This window comes from Nelusetta ayraudi, unplaced genomic scaffold (genome assembly GCF_046127955.1).
Source record: "Nelusetta ayraudi isolate G7.1 ecotype Tasmania unplaced genomic scaffold, CSIRO-AGI_Nayr_v1 ptg000105l, whole genome shotgun sequence".
Lineage (NCBI taxonomy): Eukaryota > Metazoa > Chordata > Actinopteri > Tetraodontiformes > Monacanthidae > Nelusetta > Nelusetta ayraudi.
In genome coordinates, this window is record NW_027466155.1 from 229247 (window position 1) to 244831 (window position 15585).

The 15585-nt window shown below is 49.4% G+C and overlaps 1 protein-coding gene across 1 annotated transcript in view; it reads left to right on the forward strand.

The window, feature by feature from the left end:
- Window positions 1–5636: 5636 nt before the first annotated feature.
- Window positions 5637–15585, forward strand: part of LOC142903084 (uncharacterized) — a 56909-nt gene continuing 46960 nt past the window's right edge. The window contains exons 1-2 of the mRNA XM_076048527.1: window positions 5637–6102; window positions 10793–10914. Coding sequence (XP_075904642.1) covers window positions 6045–6102; window positions 10793–10914 — 180 coding nt within the window. The 5' untranslated portion in view covers window positions 5637–6044. The remainder of the gene's footprint in view (window positions 6103–10792; window positions 10915–15585) is intronic.

Here is a 15585-nt window from a genome sequence, read left to right on the forward strand (position 1 = left end):
GTGCAGAAAAGCAGAAAAAAACAAAAGAAAAAAACAAACAAAAAAAAAAAACAACAAGCGCAAAGGTAACAAAGTAAAGTTCAGCGTTCGGATGGGACACAGCAGGTTTGTTTCAGTTCGTGATGCAGACGCACCGCAAAGCCGGTTCATGTGATGGAGCTGAGGAACTGAACTGACAGCGCCTCCTGTTGTCACTGTCCATGCTGAAAAAGCTCTGAACCTGATTTCAACGTGATCTTAGTGATGGTGGTGAATTTTCTGTTTGTCAGCATTCTGAAATATTTCATCCAGGCAAATAAAACAAACAAATGACACAGTTGACAAGCTAACGCCAATTAGAAAACCGCCCAGCAAAGTCCAACTTTGAATTTCAAGACTCAAGACTTTTATTGTCATGATACACTTTCCTGCACGACGAAACTGAAGAAGGCAGGCCACGGAATTCAAAGTCACTGTGCCGCTTTAAAGTAATTAGCTTAAAATCACAATGGTTTGGTGGCCGATCGAAGCAGCACAACGCATGTTTAGCGTGGATTCACGTTTCCTCTTCAGCACTCGGAGCCCGCAGTTGAGTTTCAACACTGTTTGTGCGTTTCCAGAGATAGAGTATCGAACTGAATCTTCCCCCGCAAAAAAAACCCAATCAGAATCCTCTGACGTGCGCGACGCTGACGGCCACCTCGTCGACAGGTGCAGCCGTCGTGCGCGGTTGTTTGTGTCTTTCTTAGCATTATCTCCAGACGCCGTTAAAAAACACAAACACGCGTCGAACGAAATGTCATCCGAGAGGCCTCGCGTCAGTAATCCTGCGCCGCTCGTCGGGGTGGGGGGCGCGTTTGCTGGAAAAAAAAAATAAAAAAATCCTCTGCTCGGCCGCTAATGTGCTGCATGTTTCTGCGAGGACGGAAGATTAGCATATGACATGACAGATTACATTAAATCGCGTCGGCGCCGCGCACTCGACGACATTAGCCTCTTAGCCCCGCCGCACGGACGCATGCAAATGTGGCCCCCACCCCCACACACGCATCCCCCGACCCCCCCCCCCCACATCCTCCCAGCCCTCTTATTTAAATCTGCTGCTGTGACACGCGGCACCTTTTGATGTGATTATTAGCCGTCTGAGCGACTCGACTTCAGCCTCATCAGATCGTCGGCCAAGGTGAGAGACGACGATGAGACGATGGCCACTTTGATCGCGGCCGCGGCGGCGAGGAAGGAAGGAAGGGGGGGGGGGAAAAAGGGGGTGGGGTTGGTGCATTGGAATCTCTCTCAAACAAAGACCGCGGCTGCGCCGGAGAGATCGTCTTCCCCTTCCTTTACTCCGCACAAGACGTTGGTGGAAGAAGAAGTTGGGTGGACGGAGGAAAGTCTCACTCGCTCTCTCGCCTCCTCGCAGGAACAACTTGCCGGTTGTTCTTTTCCGTGGCGTCCAACTCGTTAGCAGCAGGAGTCTGAGGGACCACCTCCGTCGTCGCCGCCGCCACCGCCGTCGCCCAGATGGCTCCTCAATCTGCCCCGTGTAAGGAGCGAATCATGCTAATCACACATAATCTGCCGTTTTAACACATGCCTTTTGCTTCACATGTTCCTCAAAAGAAGAAAATATATATTTATATACGCATATATATATATATATTTCCAAAGTTGCAGCAGTACAGAATCCAGTTCTCCTGGGCGCCCACCGCCCAGGGTTTGCGGTGGCCGCGGTCGTCTGCCGGGATCGCAGACACTCCTCTCCAATTATTCCCGCCGCCGCCGTCGTCGTCGGAGAATCGCCCCCAACGCCGCTCAGCCGTCGTGTCGCCGCTCGCTGGTCTTTAATCTTAATTATGCGGCTTTCATTAGAGCGCCGACCCGGGGCTGCCAACACTGGGGCCCTGGGCTCGTCGGCCTCCAATCAATCAAACAAAGTTCTGCTTCTCCGGAGCAGCAGCAGCAGCAGCAGCAGCAGCAGCAGGAGGAGGAGGGGGAGGAGGAGGAGGAGGAGGAGGAAGACGACGAGGAGGACTTTTTTTTTTTTCTTTTTCAATCAGGTCATTTTGATTTGGCCTTATCTCCTTTTCCTAATTAAGCTTGTCCAGTTACTAATGGAGGGACTCCTGAAGCTTTTGCCTCGGTCAAGACTGGATGGTTAAAAAAAATACAAATTGTGTCACTTTGCTGGAGAACTGACAGGGCGGCGCTGTGGGCAAGGAGTGATGGTGAAGGAATAAAAGGAGGAAGAGGAGGAGGAGGAGGAGGAGGGAGAGGATCACTTCGCCACCTCATTGTTTACAGGCAAACGTGTTGGACGAGGAATTGTGCGTCTGTGGAAAGAAAGGAAAAAAAAAAATGCTCTCACTCAAAATCGGCGGCTTCTGCTGTAAATTCGGCGGTGGCGAAATTGGACGGCGGCGGCGGCAAAGTTGGCAGCAGCCAACGACAAATTCTCCCTCTGTCAAACGCAGCTGACATCCCAGAGTCTGCGATCAAGTGTCGGGAAGTTAGACTTGGACTCAGTTGCATGGAGGAACAACTTTGGTTGGTTGGGTTCGGAGTGAGAGACGCTCCTCTCCTCGGCAGCTGAGTTTGTTCCTCGAGTCGGAGAGCGGGAGGCGCAGCGACTGGAAGCCTGACCTGGTTGGTGCTCTGGTTGGTTGGATCTCACCGTCAACGGCTGTGGTTCCTTCAAGCCTGACTTGCACCGGAGGTGGATGCTCGTGCAGTTGAACCACCTACCAGTGAAAGTAAAGAACCCTGGACGTGTCGATCTACTTGCTACGACGACTAAATACACTTTCTTTTGGAGTCCAGTGCATTCACGCAGTGCTTTTTGTCTTGATGACATTTTCCGGCTCGGAGTGAATGTGTCGCAAGACAAAAGGCCCGGATTAAATTTGGGCCAAAAAAAAACGGTAGCTGCTCCGCTAAAGCCAAACCTCCTTTTCATCTCGTACCTCTTGTGATCCATCGCCCGAGGACGAGGAGTCGGGTTTGAAATGACAAAGGGTTTCAGGTTCGGGCCGTTATTAAGGTGGAAGAAATGATCACAACCGGAACTTTTCCCGTGCTTTATTGTTCCGCCTCAAAGCTCAACGCTCTCTTAAAAAGTTCCCCCCGCCGAGTGCAGCTTGTGGCCGCTCCCCTGTTTAATATCCATTCGCCACGATACGATATCCGCAGAGACCGAGCGTAACAGATAGTTGGTGACCTTTGCCACCTCCGACGGGAGGGGAGGAAAACCCAAAAGAACGGAGAGACACAAAGACGAAGCTGCGAGCGGCGTCATTCGACATGAGAGGCGTCGAGGAGATCAGAGGAGAAGAATCCCGCGGCTTTCAAGCAGGTGCGCCGCCGCCTGTGACAAGGGAGGCTTAGGATGAGGTCAGAGGTCACCGTTCTTTAATACGCCAAACCCTCCAAGATACCCTTTGTTGCCGGAGGGGGAGGAGCCAAAGCGGCAGCGCCGGCCCAAAGTCCTCATCGGCTTTAAGATATGCAAAGAGGAACACGGCGACGTTAACCGCCTGCTACATTATTTATCCTGCTGGAAAGTGTGTTATCAGCAGCCGGCCCGCTTTACATCACTGGTAGATATTCAAATGAGGGCGGAACTAAAATATCGGCCTCGCGACAAAAGGAGCTCTTCTACATTTGATTTTAAAATTAAGCCGGATTTCTTTTTTTTTTTTTTTTCTTTTTTTTGCTTTCATGTTTGATTAAATACCGCAGGGCTGCTTTTTTTTTTTCCTTCTTTTTTTTTTTTGTTAAGAAACCGCCAAAGGCCCAACTTGTCTAGGGTGATCAATTTTTTCTGTGGGTGTTGTAATGCAGACCAGAAGTGATGATTGTTCAATTCCTGAATGTGAATTTCTTTGTTTAAAGAGGGTGAGAGAGAGAGAGAGAGAGAGAGAGAGAGAGAGAGAGAGAGAGAGAGGGAGAGAAAAAAAAGTTTCCTGATGAAAATTTAAAATCCATGAATGCAGATTTTTAGCATCGTACAGCAAAACAAAAACGCTCATTCCAGCGATTAACTTTAGTTTTATAACATTATTTCTGTGGCGGCAGGTTTCAGTGGCAGAGTGAAGAGCTTTTACACTGCTTCAAACTGCTTCAAAGTGCTTTAAACTGCTTTAAACCCATTTAGACTGGTTTAAACTGGTTTAAACTGCTTTGAACTGATTTAAATTTGTTTAAACTGATTTGAACTGGTTTTCTGCACTCTACACAGGCTTCAACTGATTTAATCAGGTTGACTCTGGTCTAAACCTGTTTAAACTGGACCTGCTTTCAAAAAGCGCGCGTTCCTCCTCTTCGTCAGCCACCTCGGCCTTTACTCCCAAAAACAGCAGTCGCTAACGCGGTCTGGTCATGTGACTGCTAATTTATCCCCTCTTAATGTTCCGACCTCCCGTCATCTCCTCGTTTGCCCCCCCCCCCCCCCCCCCCCCCCCCCCCCCCCACAGTCCTTCTAATCTGAGATGATCCCGCTCAAAGCCTCTGATTGTGTGTTTGGATCCGATCCACAGCTGATGGAGCTCGTTCTGAGCGAGCGCCGCTCGCCGTTCAGCGGCGGCGAAGCGCTGGATCGCTCAAACAAGTGAGGGCGTGGCTGCTGCCACGAGGGCCTTCGGGTGATCTGAGGTCAGCGGTGCTGTTGCCGACTGTTGCTCAAGCAGCCCTTGCGACACGTTTAAAGGGTTTCGCAGCGGCGCGTGTGTGAAGTGACACGTAGGTTGTGTCACATTTTTGCAACCTGAGAGTGTCACACTCCTCCTCCTCCTCCTCCTCTTCCTCTTCCTGTCTGTGTTCCTCCCACGCCCAGTTCCAGCCAAGTCAAAACAAAGTCAGAAATCCAGCTGGGTTCATGGTGCATTCTGTCTTATTCCTGCTTCTACATTAGATTGGATTTGGGTTTTATATCATTTTTAACCAACGGTTGTTTGGGTGTTCGGTCACATTTGGCATCCAGGTGAATTTCATCCAAGTGGAAGAAACCAATTCTTACACCTGCTCTGTGTGGCTTTAATCTAAAAGCTCCTGAACCACTGAAGTGTCAAGACTTGACTCACGCTGTTATCACACACACACTCTCTCTCTCTCTCGCATGCGCGCGCACACACACACACACACACTCACTGAGTCACAACGTTATGAAAGTTATCCAACAACAAATGGATCGGATTACATCTGCATGTTGGACAGTGACGAAAGAAAAGCTGGCACTTCTTCTCTTGTGGTGCAATGTGATCTCCGGTTTAGCGTTTGTTTTATTTGTTGCCAGAACTCTGAAGCCCTGATATATTATCGAATAAACAAACAAACGACCATGGAGCAACTGCTGACTCGTGTTGAGCTTGTAAAGGGAGGGAAATCCCAGCTTTGCATTGAACAGCTGGTTGCGACACTCTGGTGTTGTGAGTCATCGCAAACGCCTTCATTTTGCCTTTTTTTTTTTTATCATGACTGAAAACTCCAAACTTAACCTCCTGAACGTGCTGAACGTCCTGAACCTCCTGAACGTGCTGAACCTCCTGAGCGTCCTGAACGTCCTGAGCGTCCTGAACGTCCCGCTGCGCTCCGCTCAGCACATTCCTCTCCTTCCCCTGACAGCAGATTCTCAGCCTTCGCTGCCTTGTGTTGCTCCTTTTCCGCCCTCTCGACTCGACTTCCTGTCGTGACGCACAGCTGTGCGGAGCCCTGCGCTGTGATTGGCTGCTCATTCCTGCCAAACTTCCTCAAAAACAAAAAGCCACAGCGATCAGCTGAGCGGTTAGCAGCAACAGCAACAGCAGCAGCAGCAGCAGCAGCAGCAGCAGCAGCAACAGCAACAGCAGCAGCAGCAGCAGCAGCAGCAGCAGCAGCAGCAGCAGCAGCAGCAGAATCGTCCCCAGCCGTCACAACTCCTGCTTGGACGCGGCCTCGTCAACTCTGCCGGGACGGCGCTGCCGAGGAATGTTGAGAGGAAACAGCCGACGGCTGTCTGGGAAAACCTGTGTGGAAGCTCTCTGGAGTGAGTCGTCTCCACCACCACCACCACCACCACCAGAAGAGGCTGAAACATGAGCAGCCAGTACCAAACACTGACTCCCGCTGAGTCCTCCACCACTTTGGCCATCGGTACGTCCTGCTGCTTCGCCTTCATTCTCACTCCCCCACCACACACAACGTGTCTTCATACAGTCGCGTTACAGCTGGGGTTTTCCCGTGCGTCTGCCCAGTTCTTCAGCCTGACTGGGAAACACAGTCGGCCGTCACGCTGAAAATCAAAACTGAAAGTGCCGACATTTAAAAAGTAAATCTACGTCTCCACGTTTGCCTGGATGTTTTCAGAGATTAGGCGTGCTGGTTTAAAAAAAGTTGTTATTGTTGTGATAGTGGCGGTGGTGGGAAGGGCAGGCACGTTCGTCTCTTGCGCAACGGTTGTGATTGGTTCGTTTTTTGTTTTCTCCCTGTTTTGAAGCAGCAAATCAGCAGCAACCGAGAGAAAAAAAACAAAAAACAAAACCGTCACTTTTCCTGCAGTCTGACTCTCAAACCAAATCAGTTTGATGTTGTGGTGAGTTTGAGGCTTCTGCGACCTGCAGCGTGAGCCCAGTTCTGTGTCGCAGAGTCGTCAGTTGAGGCTAGCCTAGCGGTCGGCTAAGATTAATTCACTGCGGACGACAGGAAGCAGGTGTGGAAGTGTTGTTGTGTTGTTATTGTGATCTTTTCAGTCGGCCGTGACTCACTGCAATGTTGAGTTGCCGTAAAAAGATTGGACCTCAGACTAGTTTCAGACCTCAGACCTCAGTCTGAGTACATGTTTCACTTGCCACCGTGAAATGTTTTCAACTGTATCAAATTTCTGACTCTTCTGCTGCAAACATCTGACTTTAAAACCTAAAGGTTGTCAGCGCAGTTCCCTGTGGAATCAAGGAAGAGTTCAGATAAATCTCTCGTATTGTAATATAAGAGGTTTTTAAAATAACATTTGTTGTAGGGCTCAGTCTCCAGGGTAACTTACTGGACACCCCCACCCTACCCCACACACACACACACACACACACACACACACACACACACACACACACACGCATACGCACCAGAACCACGCTCCGCCCCCACCCCCCTCCCCTCCTCTGCAGCCAGATGGCTGTCACACTGACACACTCCTTCGCCTGGACCGCACTGATTTTCCCATCATTCTTCCCTTAATGAGGTCGTTAGCGACGCAACGGACAATTAAATTATCCCAATCTGGCATTTTCTCCAAACCCCCCCTCCCCCTCCCCCTCCCCCCTCCTCAGTTTGTTTACACTACATCCTGTCCCAGCACGTCCTCGCTCCCCGACTCCACGTCTGTGTCCTCCTTTGTACTTTCCCATCATCCTTTGCGGCCGATGGAATTGAATCATCCGTGGTAGACACCCACTGCTACGTCCGCTAGCTGACATTAGCCTAACTAGCTGGCGTCAGCCTAGCGTTCTCCCTGAGGTCAGGGCGACTCGGACCTCGCCTTTGCTTCGCGTTGTGTCCTGCAGGTGGCGCCGCTGCAGCCGAGAGCGGGGGAGGTTTTTCCTTCCCTGAGCTCTCTGCACCCCGCGCAGGAGTCTGTTAGCGGGGAGTTCAGGTTAGCGAGGTGCCAGTCTCACCTCCGCTGACACGGCCAGTCGCAGATCATCACCGTTGTGTCGGTTTGACTCGTGTTTACAATCCCAGCTGTGACTACGTTTCCTAGTTACTGCTGCTGCTCCAGCAGCTCTTCCACTCCCAGACTGCCTCGGGGCTCGCCATAATGATCATAAAGGCAGTGCAGGTTTTTCTTTTTGGAGGGGGGGGGGGGGGGGGGTTTGGGGAGGAGGGAGGCGCTGTGTTTTGGGGGGAATGAAATGTTAAAAGGTGCTTCATGTGGGTGTAATTGGTGTCGCTGTGAATCTGGGGAGAGTTTTTTGGTTCCTTGACTGTCGCGCTCGGCGTGTGTGTGTGTGCGCGTGTGTGAGTGTGTGTGTGCGCACGCGTGTGTGTGTGTGTGTGTGTGCGTTGTCAGGTGAGACGATCATTATGTTTCCACCCTGATTCAAACACTATATAAATGTGGCGTTTTGTCAGGGTGGTTGGAGCTTCCAGAGTCTGACTGGCACCATGATGATGATGATGATGAGGATGATGATGATGATGATGATTATGCGTCATGGACTTGCCAACCAGGTGGCTGAAGTCACTAACAGGCCTCGATGAGGGAGGCAACAGCCGGTCGCAGGAAAAAAAAAAAAAACACACAGCTCACATTTTCACATAAATATGTTGCACTGTTTTTTCTCACTGGACTGTTGGGAAGTATATCTGTCTGTTTCTTCTCCTCCTTCTCCTCCTTCTCCTTCTTCTCCTCCTTCTCCTCCTTCTCCTTCTTCTCCTCCTTCTCCTTCTCCTCCTTCTTCTCCTTGGTCTGAAATGTCTGGGCGATGTTAACGCGGGGTGAGATGTTAACGCGGGGTGAGATGTTAACGCGGGGTGAGATATTTGCCTGCTCAGTGATAAAAATCTGCTTACGCAGAATCTGATGGCTCGGATTTGAAAAGACGGGGGAGAAAAAAGTGAAAAGGGAAATCAAGCTCCTTTGATTGGAAGCTTCTCTGAGAGGAGCGAGGAGGTTTCCTTCCCCGGAGCGACTCGGTTCACCGAGAGGCCTGGAAGAGACGGCGGCTTCACTCCGATGATTCCTCGGCTCCTCCGCCGGCAGAATCCGCTCGACGCCGGCCGGCGAAATCAGAGACGCCTCTCTTCTGAAACAAAGGAGGAGGCGGGGCTGTGTGGACGAGCTCCGCCCCCCCTACACCCTCGCCTCCTCCTGCCCCTCCAGGCGATCCTTCTATTCTGCCTGCTCACCTTTTTTTTTTTTTTTTTTTACTCTAGTTGACGTGATCCGGATCGTTTTACTGCAAGATGTCAGACTAAAGGTTGTCGGAGTGAGAAAAAAAAAAATGACGTGTTTGGTATTATTTTATGATTAAAAAACGATTTCGATTGTGTCACCTGTGACTGCGAACCCCCTCAGTTGCAGATTAATAACATGTTAATGATAATAAAAAGCCTGAAACCTCATTAATGTTCACATTTTCCGCAGCAGGAAGTCATTCAGTGATCCGCCTCGGGATTTGCCATTTTGCCACAAGTTATAAAATGTTTGTTCAACTATGAACTTGGACGTGATCATGTGACCTGCGGGGTCCCTGCGTGTACGTGACCTCTGTTGTCTCTTCTCCCCTGCCTTGATGGAGGGCGCTGGGCTGAAACAGCTGAGCTTGGTTGGACAACTTGGTGAAAATGGGATTTCTCTAGAATCCCAACGCTAATGCTAATAGCTTTAGCTGTTTAGCGCTGATTATGATGACTCAGCAGCCTGTTAAGGTTATTTTTTTGACACCATTTTTTTTTTTAATTCTATATATTTTTTGATTTTGTGGCCTCATCAATCCAACGTTTCTGTCGTGAGCCGTTGAGTCACTTACAGAGGAGAGGTGGCAGAACTCAGATCTCAGACTGATTATTTTCAATTCCTTCATGATGAGTAAAAGCAGTAAAGAGGGAAAAAAAAAAAAAAAATCTAATTTAACGGTCACTAAAATTTCTCTGTCATCATCCCCGATGTGCCAGACAGCCTGAGAAGTAAAATCTGAGGCCTCAGTTCAAGCTTCTTCTTCTTCTCCTGATTCTTCTGATGACAAACACAACATGCTGTCAAAGTGGGTGTTTGTTTTTGAATGAGCCTATATTTCCACCCTCCATTACTTTGTCTCTGCGGGGATTAAAGTCATAGCGGGGGTATATAAGTGAGTCACTTCCTGCTCTGTTTTCCGCACGCACATCAAGCAAAGTAAACACTTTTTATTTTTTCTTTTGCCGGCGGAAAAACAAAACAAATAACGGCGCCGACTCGGCGGCTGTGATTCCTCGCTGTCGCTCACCTCTGCAGCGTCTTTTTGCTTTTCGCCCCGTCACAGATTTCAGCCGGCCGCAATCCCTTGAAAACTGCAGATCCACTTTGCTTGGTTTGCCGTCTTGGTCTGACGTTCCAGGGAAGAGGGACGCAAAATAAGATTCAGCTGCAAATGTGACGCTTATTTATTTATTTTTATTATTTAAAGAAAATGACCAATTATGATCTGATTGGCTCATAAACATGTTGAGAATAAAAAGATGAGAAAGTTCCAGAGAGTTCCAGCTAGTTCAGCTGGACTCTGGAGGAGTAAGAGCTACTAGTAACAGCTCGAGCGTTCCTATTGGTCCAAGCGGTGACACATGACCTGGGGAAATGTTGTGCAGTTCTGGTCAAACTCACTGTGGCAATGGATGTAGAATAAGACCTGGATAACAGACGTGCAGTGATTCCTTTCTAGTGGTCAATAGAGGTACTGCACCAACGGTTCTACAAAAAAAAAAAAAACTTTTTTCCCCATTAGACTGCAATACTAAAATAAACGGCTGTAAAATGGTTGACAGGACGACCTTTGACTTGAAATAATTGAAATTCATGTTCAAAGTCGTGGACTTTCAATCTTTCTAAAAAGATGAACAACTGGTTTCGGCTCCCTGGTTCTGTCCCAACCCAACCTGGCCTTTGGCTCTGCCTCTTTCTCCTAAGAGGAACCTGATTGGTCCGGTCGTACTCTGACAGGCTATAAAAATCTTTTTCCCACCGGAGCTCCTCAAGACGGAACCTGCAAGAACTTCAGGCCTTAAATCTGCTCTATCCAGCGGTTGGAGGATCCTAATCTCACCCTCGTCTTTTCTTCTTCTTCTTCTTCTTCTTCTTCTTCTTCTACTGCAGATCAGTCCGAGTGTTTCATCTGCAGGGACGTCCAGCTGAAAGCCAGCGACCCCCTCAGGAACTTCTGTGACTGCAAGACGCTGCTGGCCCACCACTCCTGCGTGTCCATGTGGATCCAGAAGGTAGGAAACCCTTCTTCTATTCCTTTCTCCTTTTGATATTTCCAAACTTGCTTCCTTCCTTCCTTTTTTCCGGGGTGGAGGGAGGCACGGAGGGAACTGCGCCGGAGCCGCGCTAACTAAACGTGTTTGTCATGTTCCCGCTGCTCATTGAGACAAAACGTCGGCGTTTGCCTTCAAGGTAACGAGGAACCTTTCAAATAGAAACAGCAATTAGTTTTAATGAGCGTCGCTAACAGCGGCGCTGCGTCACGGAGGAAATGGCGACAAGCGCCTCCTAATGGACCGCCGTCACCTGTCCGCCCCCCCACCACTGCACCGCCGCCACCCTCGGACAGGGTCACCAACACGCTGATTCTCACTCGGGAGCCTCCTAACAGCCGACTTCACGCCCCTCCTCTGCCCCGTCTGTAGGTGGCGATAGCGGTGCTTAGTGCCGCTCATGCTAATTACTCAGCCTCCATTAACTCCCAGCCAACTGCTGCTGCTGCTGCTGCTGCCAGGAATGTGAAAATGTATAATTGGCACCGCGTGTAATTTCCCTCCAAAGATAAAAGTGAAAAAAAAGAAAAGGAAAAAGAACAAGGAAGCGGGAAAAAGCTACACGGACGTTAGCGGGAAAAAAAAGAACAAGGATTTCTCGGCGGGGATTGTAAACGTAACAAAGTGACTCCATGGAGGGGAAAAAAGAAACATTTCCTTTCATCTCACCTGAAAGTTTCCAGACGTTACACTTTATTTATTTTTTTTTAAATTTAAGGATGTCGACTGTGTGAGCGCCACTGTCTGGCTGTCGACATTCACAGTGGTGGATGTAAAAAAAAAACACGAAGCGAAAAAGCGGCGTGCTAATTGAAATGTTTACCTGCTTGTCCTTTTATCTATAGAACGTTTCACACTCTCTCATACCTACGCTGATGTTTTTAAATGCATCTTTCTTTCAACCTTGTGCTTAGAGTACAACTGGAAATGTTGCCAAAGCGGAAGCAAGGAAAAGGGAAAAGAGGAAATTGTAAATTTCTAGTTTGAAAGTTTGTTAGCAAATATAAAAATAACTCTAACCGGTAGTTAAATGTTACAGGAAGAAGAAGTTGAAATTTCACCTGAAAAACACGCAACACGCCCGTGTGTATTTAACGTGCGTGTCCTTGGCCATGTTAGCGCATCTTATGCGCCGCTAACAAGTTTTCTGTTGTTGTTGCCATGACAGCAAAGTCAGCATTGAAATCGACATCAACAAGAGTTAGCAAGTAATATACTAAGTTTTGTAAACTTGGAGTTGAACTCCGACCTCCTCCCCCTCCTCAGTGCGTCACACTGAGGAGGCACAGCTGCGTCGCTTTTCCTTCTCTTCTTGGGAAGTCCATCAATCTCAGTCCATCAATCTGCTGCTGCTGCCGATTTACAGCTCGCTTTCTTTTTTCTTTTTTTTCCCCTTTTTCCATCTTTTCCACTGTCTGGGTCTGGGATTTTTTGCGGAGGAGGCGTAACTCAGAGTCACTTACGCGGCAGCGCGGCAGCAGATTGACGGCAAATTAATCCAATCGCGCTCACTTACACACAGGCAGGCCGACTGATGTCCATCTTCAAGTTTGGTCTCAGAGGGGCACTGCTGCCACGTGACGCACAGCCATGGGGCCGAGGGCCAGCGATAGCATCTCAGTCTGTCTGTCTGTGTGTGCGTGTGTGTGTGTGTGTGTGTGTGTGTGTGTGTGTGTGTGTGTGTGTGTGTGTGTGCGTGCGTGCGTGCGTGGCTCCACAAGTGGTGGACAACGTGATGCTCCAGCAGGCAGACCTTTCATCTGCTCCGCCCCCCCCTCCGACCCCCCCGATCAGAGTGAAGAGCCACTTCCATTAAGTGTGTTTCTGTGTGCGTCGTCCCATTATGCAATTATAGACAGACACACAGACACACAGACAGACACACACACACAGACACACACACACGCTGAACTCTCTGCCCAGAAAACGCTTCCTTAGTGTGTGTTTTGTGTGCGCACATGTATACATGCGCGCCGGTGGGTGCGGGCGAGTGAGGAGAGAGAGAGAGAAAGAGAGAGAGAGAGAGAGAGAGAGAGAGAGAGAGAGGGCGTGCGACCTTGCAGAGTGCTGGGAGGCGGGGAGGTCCTCGCTTTCTCTCTCTCTCTCTCTCTCTCGTTTTTCTTTTTTTTTTTTTTTTTTTAACGGAGCAGAAATCAGCAATTGACCCGTCACTTTTTCTGCTCTGACCGCCGTCTCTGGGAGAGCAGGTCACGCTCCCACGTCTAAAGTGCCTCTTAACCGCATTTTATGAAGCCAGAAAATTGTAATCCAATAACGACGGGAACTCCGGGCGAGCGACGGCGAGAGAGCGAGCGCCGCTGAGGAGGAAGAGGAGGAGGAAGAGGAGGAGGAAGAGGAGGAGGAAGAGGAGGAGGAAGAGGAGAGATTTTGTTTTTGTTTGTTTGTACACTTTCGTTTACATCCCAGACTCCCACCGAGGCAGCTTTGCATGCTGGGATAGTATATATAAAGGAGTAAAGTATAAGTAGTATGAACACTATTGATCTTGTTAGCCCTCTGTTTAACAGCCTGCAGCTCAGGCTGAGGCTTTGGTGGATCACATCGGATGAGGAGGTGGGGCAGAGCCAAGGGCAGAGCCAACGAAGTGGTGTCGAGGCAGGTTTAGGAAATAGTCCATGTCACGCTCCCTCTATGACATCACAAGGGGCCAATCTGTTTTGTTTTTTTTGGCCCATCCCATTTGCGAAAAGTGCAACTTTTTTTGGGTTGAGGGTTTATTGTTAAATAAATAAATTCTGCACAATACATCCTGACACATACACACACACACACACACACACAAACACAATATCCTGTAACACAAAGTCAAGTCCAGCGCTGCTCTCTGATTGGTCGTCGTTGACACTGAGGACCAAAAGTCGGCGTCCTCCCCCAGACGTCTGCGTCCTCCGTGACCCCGCCCCTCCCCCTTCCCCCGCCCCTCCCCCAAACCCCCTCCTCACCCTGGTCCTTCCTCCCAGGTCTCCCAAAGACAAATAGCGCGGCGCGGCGCTAATTAGCGAGCGGGGACTAGTTAGCAGCCGCCCTGCGGAGCCACGAGTCCCGGGGCTGGATTTGAATACGGGGACGGAGTCAGTGACTGAGTGTTGCCTCGGAGATCCCGGCCTGCAGGCGCTGCAGCACCACTTTGACCCCTGACCCTCATTATGGGGAGCACATTCCTGGAGGGGGTGAAGCCCTCCAACCCCCCCACTCCCTCCCTCACTCCCACCCTGCTCGCTCGCTCGACCGACCGACCGCCCCGGCACAAGGGCAGCGGAGGACTGCGGCGCTCGCAGCGCACCAGCCTAGTGTGTGTCTGCGCTTGTGTGCGTGTGTGTGTGTGTGTGTGTGGCCTGGTGTGTCTCAGTTCCTGGCCCGGCCACCACTCCAGACAGCAGCAGCAGTAGCAGCCTTTAAGAAAAGAAAAGAAAAAAAAAACAAGTACACACTGTATTTCTGGACAGACGACTGTTTTTGTGTTGTTTTTTTCTTCCTCCTCCGCTGACGTCTGGTTTCTCTCTCTGTCGCAGCTACTGGGGATAGTTATCTAGGAAAACAAAGCTCTGCTTGGATTTGTAATTCTAACCGTCTGAAACTAAAGAAAAAACGCAAAAAGCCACTTCAGGGGAGAGAGGGAGGGAGAGGGAGGCGGATGCTAACCTGCTAGCGACGTTAATTAGCGTAGACGTCGGGCCTGTTATTGGCCCTCTCTCTGCTCTCCACCTTGATTACTTACATTAGTGTGCGTGTACGGTGGAAGCCTGGGGAACGTCGTCAAAGTTCGCAGGTTTGTGATCTGATGAGGCAAATGTTTTTAAAAACACACACACACACACACACACACAATAGTGCGCATACGCCGTTTGTTTGTTTTTTGGTGGCAAATAAAAACCGACGTTGCAAGAGGAGCCTGAACTCTTTCAAGAGATCTAACCAACGGCTGCCGTTAAAGGAAAAGGAGGCGGAGCTACAGCCGTGACTTCCTGTGTAACAGGAAGTAGATGTCCGCTCGTTCCTACTCAAACCTCGAGGCAGATTTCAAGTTTGAACTCTTGTGGTTCCATCATGTGCCAAACGCTTGAATATGGAAATCGCTTTCGGAATTACGACCGGGCCAATCAGCAGAGAGAGGGGGCGGGGCCACAGGCAGTGCTCGCAGCACAAACAATATATTTTTCATGGACATGGCTCTGCGGCGTCTGTTATCAGCCAATGAGAAATGAATCCTACAGATGTGTGATACAAACATTTCCAGGACGTCTCAGGTCTCCACTTCCTCATGGTGATGGTTTCCCTGATGGACGCGTGAAGTAAAGCCAGCTGATATTGAAAACATTCCATCTTTTGTTGCATAAGAATGTGAGAAATCCTCCAGTCGGCCTCGCGTGCTTTCGTTTTATTTATTTATTTTTACATTTTATCTCTTTAAAGGAGGCTTCCACTGATGAGGAACACATGGTGAAATGAAGCTGGTTTTGGGTCATTCTGTTACATTAGAATTTGAGAAAGGGTCCAGTCGGGCCTGGCGCGTGTTATTATTTATTTATTTATTTATTCATTAGTTTGTGTTTTACTTTGAAGGAGGATCACACTTTTTTTTTTTTCATTTCTTGAATTGCAGTTTCCCAC